The 10,952-nt window shown below is 37.8% G+C and overlaps 1 protein-coding gene across 1 annotated transcript; it reads left to right on the top strand.

Moving 5' to 3' along the window:
* Positions 1–1,428: 1,428 nt before the first annotated feature.
* On the top strand, positions 1,429–8,472 carry LOC127857473 (protein Shroom2-like). Its single transcript, XM_052393868.1, has 6 exons — positions 1,429–1,706; positions 2,257–3,972; positions 4,203–4,338; positions 5,674–5,775; positions 6,874–7,040; positions 7,499–8,472. The coding sequence occupies exons 2-6, from the start codon at positions 3,842–3,844 to the stop codon at positions 7,740–7,742; spliced, it is 780 nt and encodes a 259-aa protein (XP_052249828.1). The 5' UTR covers positions 1,429–1,706; positions 2,257–3,841; the 3' UTR covers positions 7,743–8,472.
* Positions 8,473–10,952: the final 2,480 nt, after the last annotated feature.

Below are 10,952 nucleotides of genomic sequence, written 5' to 3'. Positions count from 1 at the left end.
ATGATTCCAGAGTTTTAATTTAAAAAAATTCAGTTTTTGTTTTAGTGCAAATTGTAATTCAATCTGCACATGTGTTATATGATAGTGACATATTTTAAAAACCGCTTAAAGATGAGATACACTGAGTGAAGCATTTTTCGAAGTACAAAACTTTCAGTGTTTTTTGGATTTAGTACGAACATGTATGCATTCCAACGTTGGGGAGTCAGGTAGCTATGCAGTTCTTACATCTTTAGATGTATTCGAGGGTTAAGATTTAATTTTCTAAAAAAAAGAAATGTGCTTGAACTAATCCCATAAATTACATATTGCTTGCTTAACATGTAAACAAGCATGACTCATGTTTAAGTTTATCACATGCAACTGTCATTGCATCTGATTGGTTTATTGTTGCTGTAGATATAGGCTTGACAGAAATTGTCACCTTCTTAACTACTACTTAATCTAAATTATGCAGTACAAATATTATGGTGATTTTTACCCATCCACATTCCTCATAAATGTCTTTCTGTGAAATTTATAACATCCAACAGTAGTCAATCTACAGGTTAGTGGTCCTTTCCAGATTTACTTTTCTTTGTCATTTGTCTTAATCGTTAGCTTAACCTAAATATTATTACATTGAAAAACAACAATAACAACACTTTTGTATTGTGGTGCACTTTGACATTCATGCTTTAAAAAGTTGTTTTTATGTGAGAATATGTCAGGTTTTTATTATGAAATAATACTTAAATCTGAGAAAAAGTTCCAGTATGTGTTTTTGTGATATGTCTGAATGTATATTTTAAGGCAATACATTATTTTATTTCTAAGTTCTAATGAACAAGTGTGTGTTTTCATTAAAAAATTATGAAATACCACAATATTTCTTCATTTTAAAAGAATTAAGTTGACCTCTATCAGTTTTAGCGGTATTAATATGTGATCATTGTAAAGCTTATTTATATAAATATAATCTGCCTGACTTACAATTATAAATATCAAGTTGTCATTATTTTCTCTAAGTGTGCTAGATCTCCAAGTAAAATTGTTAACATCATCATCTATAGTTCTATAAAGATGATAAAGATGATATGCAGAGAATGTGTTCTGACAGAATGTGATAATGCTAATAATTACTGCACACCATTTTAAATTAAAGTAGGAAAGTCACAATTCAGGCTGACAGGTGTGTTAATAACTGATAATTGATGAGTCAGATAAGACACTCTTGATGGCCCAGGATAAGTGATTGGTGTGAAAATACCTCTGGACAAAACCTGTTCAAGTTGCATGACAAGGAGTTATCAGATTAATATTAAAAAGATAACTGTATTTTTCTTTGCTGATTTGTAAAACAGATTTTGTTTGGATAACAATTGAGTGACTCCAGATTGGGTAAGGTTTTTCTGCATAAATGTATGCTTTAAGAATAAAAGATGTCATACTTGAAATGGATACATAGATAGATACAACCTTTATGTTAATTGAAGCAGGTTATTCATGGTTTCTGTATATTAAGTACTTACTGTAATGTATGTATAACTGAATATATGAAGAATAATGGATTTAAATGTGAAGTTGATACAAGGTTCGAAGAAGCGGAAACCAATTATAGAGGAGGGGATTTTTGTGTCAGAAACAAGAAAGTGGAAAAAGAGACTGTCGTTAAGGTTTAAGAAACATTTTGGTGCAAAAACTGGAGGAATTTACCCTTTATTTGTGTATGTAAATGTACTGACTTAATCATTTCAAGTGCCTATTGTTATTATTTGGGTAATATTTGAACAGCTGTTGAGCAATAAAGTAACTAAGAGCAGGATGTTTGCGGATATATACCGGTATCTGACAAGTGATTGTTTATATCATCATACCAAGTACTTGTCTAACAGTCATTGATGATTGTTTGTATTAACTTTTGCCATTGAATTTCAGAGCAGTTTTCTTCATTTGTTAAGTCAGATTGTTTTGATCACATCCTTAAAGCTCAGTCCCTGCATGTGATACTTCCCCAATATGGATGTGACCAAAGCAGCATTCAAATAATGTCAACAGCCCCATTGTTTTTTACATACTTTTTGCACGGAACAAACATTTATCATGAAAAACAAGTCTGTCCTGACAACTCACACTAAAACCTTGTTTTGAAAACAAATCGTTACATTTGCATTTAATGAAATAAATCTTATACTCATTCCTTCTTTATTTAAAAAATCTTAATTGTTTGTAGTTTGTGTACATATTATTTACAACTCATTCCTGTGTACATTGCAGGTGCGCTGATGATTCGTACGGCTCCTACAAGACCCGGTCCCCTCGTGAGCTCGGCAAGTACAAGCGTACCACGTCTGACACCACATTGCTGAGACAGCAACAGGATGTTAACACCTTCCAGCCTCTCCCAGAGAACAACGAGACGCCAAACAAACCTCCCCGCAAGAGGCTAGAGGGTCGTGACTCACCCAATCTGGGTCAGCGCTCATCAAATCAATACCGTAGGTCGCCGCCACAGGTTCCGGCTTTCCAGTCTGCTGACGTGACCTCGGTCCCCCATGTGGTGAAATCAGTGGCCCAACCGTTGCCCAAGGTTAATTTACCAACCAGTATGACCAGCTCGGGAAGTTTTACCGACACGGTCGTTCAGCGGCCAGGCGATCGTAACAGTGTGTCTGAGGAACCACGGCCTACTGTGAAGGATCGCGTGAAAAACATTGAAGTGTTTGCACATTCACCTGGCTCTACCAGGTCAGGCAGTCGTGAACGGTTACATAGCAATGGATCTTCTGGAGCAACTGGTGATGAGAAAAAAGACTCTAGCATGGAAAATCACAAAGCAGACTCTTTAGAGCGATTGGAAAGTTCTGTGACTCATAGTGATAGTTTTAGAGACCGGCTTCGACCGGTGGTGAAAAAGTGAGCGATGATGAAAGTAAACATAGTGAGGATATGGCTGACATTGTGTCTTCAACGCCTCCTGTGGTTCCTAACAGGACTTACAAGCAACAACAACCTGCTGTGTCAAATAGCTCTAGTTACAGAAAAGACTCATTTCAGAATCATGGCCCGAAGCCATATGCAAATAAATCAAACAACAGTGCCAATATTCATAATCCTTTACATCAGAATAATGTTGTGAACTTTAGTCAAAGTCAGGACATGAAGCGAAGTCCGGGTCAGTCGATACCGGAGCCGCAAGTGCCTGCACGCAGCTGGAAAAACGAGCAGTTTGTGCGAGATCAAAACTCAAGTGTTTCTAGTCCAGACTCAAGGCATCACGGTGATGCAAGTGATACTGTTAAGAACAAAGAAAAAACGCAAGTCACTAGTGTCAAAGTAGACAGAAATGGAACCATGAGACCACGTTTTCACCCAATACCCGTAGTCACATTCATAATTCTGATAACCAAAATGTAGCTATATTTCAACAAAATCACCATCCCAAAGAAAAAACCAGAGACAGTGAACAAAACCCTGGAACAGTGCCTTCTCATTCCATGTCCAGCCCTCCTCAAAGCTGGCAACATCCCCCCACATCTGACAACAGACACCCCAGCAGTCAGACAAAAATGTCCAACACTTCTCCACATACTCAAAACATTTCCACTTCGGTTAATCGTAGTGATCGCTCAACTCACTCAAATCGCGCCGACCAGACCTTACCAGATCAGCCAGTGCAGCCCGCGCTCAGCCAAGTCAGCCTGAACCACGGCCGCCAGCCAGTGGCCCCCCTCGTCAGTGTGCAGCATGGCCGGCAGCCATCGGCCGAGGAGCTGGAGTGTGACCTGAGGGCCCAGGAGCTGGCCAAGGTGCTGGGGACAGCGAGAGGGAGCTGTGTGAGGTGCTCCAGTCTGACAGCAAGATGAGCCGCATGCAGTTCCTTGATGGAATCCTCCAGGTGGAACCCGAGACTCCAGAGGAGCGACGGCCTCGCTCGGCAACCAAGGGCGATGAGAAATCGACGCCACAAAAGTCAGAAGAAAAGTCTGATGAGTAAGTAATATTCAAAATTTTGTTTCATGTACAATTATCTTCCTGATATGTTTGACAATTACCATGTGAAGTGGAGTTAATTAAATTCATATAAATAAACAAAACAACCCATTTAAACTATTGTATTTGAACATACATATATAGATGGTCTACAACTCATGCATCATTATTATGGTCATTATAGTTGACTTGTGTTTTTGATCAATTTCACGTTGCTTTGTTGCCTGCAGGCCCACCTCTCCGATGCCTTCAAATTACTACGTGTCTCCACCGAAGGCCATGATAGAGTTGGAGATAAGAAAACTCACAGACAGCCATCAGTTAGGACACGACATCGCAGACAATGACACCCTCGCACAGAAAAAGGTACACAAACTGTTACGTTTCTTCTTATTTACTGTCATGGAGCTGCTGTGAAAACTGTTCCTACTTTACTGAACTAACTCAGAGCCATGCTTTGGGAAAATGTGTCTGAATGCAAGTGCCTTTAGTGCTTTCCAGATGAGCCTGTGCAGTCTGCAGACTGGACCGTGACTAGATTTTCGTTTCAAAGAGACTACCTTTAACCAAGAATTCCATGAAAGCGGAAATTTGTCATCCCTGAATAGCCTTTGTTGACTGCACAGGCTTATCTGGGACAGCAGTGACTGCACAGGCTTATCTGGGACAGCACTTTAGTTTAGCACATTCATTTACCCTTGCATGCTGGGAAATTGGTCGTCTGCTAAAATGTCATCTGCTGAATTTCTAAAATCAGCATGTTCTTTGATTTTTTTCCAAAGAATACTATCAGAATAGCAAACAGTTTGGATCCTGATGAGACGCCACGTTCTGTGGCGTCTCATCTGGATCCAAACTGTTTGCAAGGCCTTCAAAACTTGGTTCCAGCACTGCAAGAGTTAAGCCTCATTGTCCAAGCTATATAGCCTAGACTCATAATTATGCAGATAACAATTGTGTTTGTTTTGAAATGTTTTATTAATACAAAACTGACATTTGATGTTTTAATGCATATTACACCTGCAGTTATGTAGGCTGTGTAATTGCACTGTTTGTGCTTTACTGCATTCCTGTTTGCAGTTGAACATTACTGTGATAATAAATATTGTAAGCAATAGAGTAGGAAGTATAAACTATGTATTATTTTAACTGAAGTGTATTTAAATGTTGTTTTAATATGTTGTTCACATTAAAGAGTAAAGAGGACATTTAAGCATTCCTATCATTCTTGATGTAAGTTATGCTTGGTGTTTTGTTACCATGTTTTAATGATATTTTATTCTAAACCAACAACAATTATCAAATCAAAGTACTTTATTCATATTCTTTTACATTCCTTGTTTGTATGCAAAACATGACAGTGAAGGAAGAATAAGCCATGAGTTTGTGAACAAAAGCTAACAAACCACATAATAGTCTCTGCTGTTGTTTTCCTGTTGCATTCTCCTTCTATTTGCATCACATCGTTTTTGTTCTGTAGTTACCTTGTTTTGTTTTGAAAACCCACAAATAGAGTTATGCGGTTCCTAGCAAAGCTTTAAGCAAATCCTGGGACAGTGTCTAAAATAAACAACTTGTTCCCTTCTTACTGAAAATGATATATTCCACATTTGGTGAATAGGGTGAATGGGTGATAATCACTGCAATGCATCTGTTTTAATGGCTCCCTGCTTACCTCTCTTGTTTCTGTCCTGCCCCCAGGAGGAGCTGTTACAGCGGATGATGAAGAAGGTGGAGGTGCTTAAGGAGGACAAGAAGGAGCTGCTGTCAGACATCACCGAGAACGAGACCCTTGGCAAACAGGTAGGCCTTTACCACTCAGATATACTGGGACGTATTGTAGTGTCATAAAAAATCAGTCTTAATTGACAACCTTTTTTACTATATTCCAGTTTTAAATGCTGCTTTTTCAAGCCTAAGTGATTAGATAAGGGGATTACTGATTAGAGGCAAACAGCATAAAACCAGAACAGCCTTTTGTTTAGAAGAGACTTCCTTTTAACAAAATATTCCATAAATGTAAAAAGTTTGGTCCATGATAAGCCTGTGAATAATGACACGTACATGGGTAAAGTCACAGACACGTACATGGGTAAAGTCACAGACACGTACATGGGTAAAGTCACAGACACGTACATGGGTAAAGTCACAGACACGTACATGGGTTAAGTCACAGACACGTACATGGGTAAAGTCACAGACACGTACATGGGTAAAGTCACAGACACGTACATGGGTAAAGTCACAGACACGTACATGGGTAAAGTCACAGACACGTACATGGGTAAAGTCACAGACACGTACATGGGTAAAGTCACAGACACGTACATGGGTAAAGTCACAGACACGTACATGGGTAAAGTCACAGACACGTACATGGGTAAAGTCACAGACACGTACATGGGTAAAGTCACAGACACGTACATGGGTTAAGTCACAGACACGTACATGGGTAAAGTCACAGACACGTACATGGGTAAAGTCACAGACACGTACATGGGTAAAGTCACAGACACGTACATGGGTAAAGTCACAGACACGCACATGGGTAAAGTCACAGACACGTACATGGGTAAAGTCACAGGACACGTACATGGGTAAAGTCACAGACACGTACATGGGTAAGTCACAGACACGTACATGGGTAAAGTCACAGGACACGTACATGGGTAAAGTCACAGACACTTACATGGGTAAAGTCACAGACACGTACATGGGTAAAGTCACAGACACATACATGGGTCAAAGTCACAGACACATACATGGGTAAAGTCACAGACACGTACATGGGTAAAGTCACAGACACGTACATGGGTAAAGTCAGATTTCCGAGAGCCATATTCACATGTTTGTATTGCTATGGATGACATTCGGTTCTAACCCTTCCACTTCTCTTGCCAGGTGGGCGTGTTCGTGGAGACGCGGTGTCGCAGTCAGCAGGAGACGGACAAGTACCGCTCGTACATTGACGACATCGACAAGATCATACGGCTGCTGCTCAAGCTGTCAGGGCTGCTTGCACGCGCAGAGAACACCATACAGGGCCTCAAGGAGACACTAATGAGAAAGTGAAGGTAACATAAATATATATGTCTTGATATTTCGTAATATTATAAAAAATTGACAATTCTAAATGTAATATATAATTGCTGCTGTAAATTTTCAATCATAAATATAAGCCTTTTACTGGGGAATGTTTGTTTTAAATATTTTTGTCCAAAACTATCACCTTGAATAAAATCACTATTTAGGATCCTGATTTCTACAAATTTTAAGTTATCGCTACTTTGAAATTTGTCATTTGTTCATATTTGAACCTCCCAGAAAACAGGTTGAAATGTATATGATTAAAGTGTCACAATAGCCTGTGTAGTCTGCACTGGCTACTCAAGGACAACACTTTCAGCTTTATCTGGATTTTGTTAACAAAAGACCTCATTAAAAAATGCCATAAAAGCCGTTATATAGAAATATATTTAAGTAATGAAATCATATTTAACAACTCAGAAAAATGACCCTGGACAAGCGTGATCGGTTTGTACCAGCAACATGAGGACGCCAAGCAGTTGAAGGTGGACATTGATCGGCGGCGTGAGCAGGTGGAGGCGTTCCTTGGGGAGTGTCTGAGCGGGGCAGAGCTGCAGGACTACCAGTACTACATCCGGATGAAGTCCAAATACACCATACAGCTGCAGGAGCTAGAGGATAAGATCACGCTGGGAACCGAGCAGATATCTGCACTGCAGAAGAGTATGCCACTGAAGAAGTAACATCTGCAGGGAGCCAAATGATGTGTTGTATTTTGAACACAATTTTTACCCGTTCTTAACAGAACCTGTTTCAATGTGTTGAAGAATTTTTTAATTAAGAAACTTTATAATTGGGAATTTAAATTCGACTCGAATGGTAAAAATAAGACTTTGTTGTGACTGCAACAGGTATATAAAAACCTAGAACAAACTTTTAAGGAAGTCAAACAATGTCCTTGCTGAAAGAGAGATATTTCATTTAATGACTCATATATCTCCTAATCCCTTGAAAGGATTTTCTGTTTAGGATTGTATTTGTTCATTGAGGATTTTTAGTGGTATGTCATAGATGAACTTCATTGGTACACCATCTGTAATTACTTGTCATTTTAAGATGCAGATTTAGATGCATTGATTTGCTTCAGAGGGGGTAATCACGTGATAGTCAAGATGGTGACGTCCATACCGAGACAGTTATTTTTCGCTGCTTTATACCCTTTATACTTCCGTTTGTTTTTTAAATGACGCTCACTTTCCAGCCATATCAGTAAAAAGGTGATTAGCGTTTATTTCGTATTTAAATTCGCTTTATATCTCGACTTTACTCGGTGCAAATTTTCTTAGTTAGGTCATCCCGCTAAGACATTTTGCACCGAGTAAAGTCAAGATATAGAGCGAATATTACTTAGAAATAAAAGACAGTAACTTTCTTTTTAATATGGCTGGAAAGTGGGCGGAATAAAAAATAATAATACAATAATTAAGGGATTACACTACGAAAAATACCTGCCTCGACATGGACGTCGCCATCTTGTTTGTCACGTGATTACCCCCTCTGTTGCTTAATTATCAATTTCTGTTGAGATTTCTTGTACGTGTATGAATAATATTCGTACACCATTTGTGATGTTTCATGGTGTTGTATTTGAAGAGTAGATACCTTATGTTTGTACCGGCAGTCTTTCGAACGCTTCACACGATTCCTTGACAGAGTTGTTGTTGTTATGACAACATGACTGAGATGTCGTTGCCATGACAAAATGTAGGGATTTCGTCATTGATGAGGCTATGTGTTTTCGTATATTTATTATTTATTTAAAAGTAAACCAATTTTGTTGGTTCTTATGGGAGGAAGATATTACTGGCAGTGTGCATTTACCAATTTTAACCCCAGATTCTTATGTTACTTTTCACATTTTCGTTTGTAATCTATCAGTGCACATTTTCATTTTCGTCTTAATGGTGCATTCATGTACATGTTTAAGTTTGTTAAACTAATAATGTACATTTCATATCTAGGGGTACTAATAATGTACATTTCATATCTAGGGGCATTTATGTACTGTCCACCTGTATTTTGGGACTAAGTCCGAAGGCTTTTGCATTATCACAAATTACTGGAAATAGATTCTGAAGGATGGTTACCATGGCAATCAGAATTACATATTTTTATGTGTGCTGAATGAACTGTGTATTATACTGTAAAAAATGTGTATGTTGTTTATGTCTATTTTATTAATATAACAAGGGTATGATGGCGTTAAAAAATGAAATACAAACACTTGTTTCATTGTTTTTAATCATTTGCAATGTGATATGACCAGTGCTAATATGTTGTTTTCACGTTTCAAACTGTTAAACAAAGACCATCATCACATTCAGTCATTTGTATATAAATTATTGGCTTCAATATGAAATAACCAAATAAAAATCATCAAAGGCTGGCTATTGTATATTATGTGAAATTCATTAATTGTAACATAATTTTAGTGAGACATTCCTTTTCTTGTGTTAGTAAATGTTTACTCACTAGCAATTGGTACATGTGACTGGGTCATAATCTTAACTATGAAATAATTCAAGTACAAATAAAATGTGTACAATTTGTATTTGTTGTTCTTGTATTCTTGTGTTTAGCACACATTCATCTCGTCAAAAGGTGCATTCTGTTGAGGTGAAGATTACAAATTCAATTTGCAGTAATGCTTGGGAACAAGTCTTGCAAATGTGAAAATACTTCCAGAGACTGTGGACTTTTGTTTATCAGAATACGTTTTCATCTTCGTTTCTTAGTGTCAACTCTCATTACCTTACTTGAGGAGATTGTATAACAATGATCTATCAAGAAATCACAAGTTTATATAACCAATGGTCTATCAAGAAATCACAAGTTTATATAACAATGATCTATCAAGAAATCACAAGTTTATATAACAATGATCTATCAAGAAATCACAAGTTTATATAACAATGATCTATCAAGAAATCACAAGTTTATATAACAATGATCTATCAAGAAATCACAAGCTGATAGATGTTGCTGTGCTCAACATGGAAGTTGATTCTGACTTGCACGCTCATATGGGAAAGACAGGAAATGACAACAACAATAATAATGAACCAGAATGGAAGTGTTCTTAGTTTTTTGTGTTCCTTTCAGAACACAAATGAGTGTTTATAACTAATTGATCAGTAAACTCTTAATGATATTTGTAAAACGTCAAACAATTGTGATGTCTAGAAATTATTGCAGAATTTCCTTACATGTCTTCTGAAGGATTTACTCGAATACGAAGATTATTTTACACATTTCTTAATTTTCGTGTCTGCATGGTTGTCTAACCCAGCTTTTCACCTTAGCTGACCTTTGTAACCGACCAATCAATTTGAATATAAAATTCCCCCCCCCCCCCGGTAGTCCTGAAACTTTTCGAAGTAGAAAATGTGCAATCTACAAACACATCACATTTACATTAATGTTATTCAATCAACTTTCTATTGTTTGAAAGTATAGGGTATGAAATTGGATACTACAGTTAGTTTTAGCAACAATGTTAACTGCGTGTTCAGTATTAAACAATTTTTCTCTAATGATAAGGCTTGAGAGATAGAGCAGTTTCACACTCAACAACAACACAGTTTGTGTGTGTCCCTTTATATTTACAAGATTGTCAGCGCCAGAGCATTTGTACTTAAAGGCCTGTGTTCTCATTTTTAGCTCACCTGATTGCTCAGGTGAGCTTTTGTGACAGGTCATTGTCCGTCGTCCGTCCACATTTGTTCGTAAACACTCTAGAGGCCACATTTATTGTCCGATCTTCATGAAACTTGGTCAGAAGCTTTGTTCCAATGAAATCTCAGTCAAGTTCGAAACTGGGTCGTGCAGGGTCAAAAACTAGGTCCAAAAAAAGAAAAAACTTGTAAAGACTGTAGAAGTCACATTTCATGCCC

This window comes from Dreissena polymorpha, chromosome 14, assembly GCF_020536995.1.
Source record: "Dreissena polymorpha isolate Duluth1 chromosome 14, UMN_Dpol_1.0, whole genome shotgun sequence".
NCBI classification, from domain to species: Eukaryota; Metazoa; Mollusca; class Bivalvia; order Myida; family Dreissenidae; genus Dreissena; species Dreissena polymorpha.
This window is presented reverse-complemented; position numbering and strand designations above follow the sequence as displayed.

What these genes read in the sequence shown, in the direction of transcription:
- LOC127857473 (XM_052393868.1), top strand. Translation starts at nt 3,842, where the DNA reads ATGAGCCGCATGCAGTTCCTTGATGGAATCCTCCAGGTGGAACCCGAG. An exon ending in ACACCCTCGCACAGAAAAAG is followed by an intron (nt 4,339 to 5,673) that starts GTACACAAACTG and finishes TCCTGCCCCCAG; the next exon opens with GAGGAGCTGTTACAGCGGAT. An exon ending in AAGGAGACACTAATGAGAAA is followed by an intron (nt 7,041 to 7,498) that starts GTGAAGGTAACA and finishes ACCCTGGACAAG; the next exon opens with CGTGATCGGTTTGTACCAGC.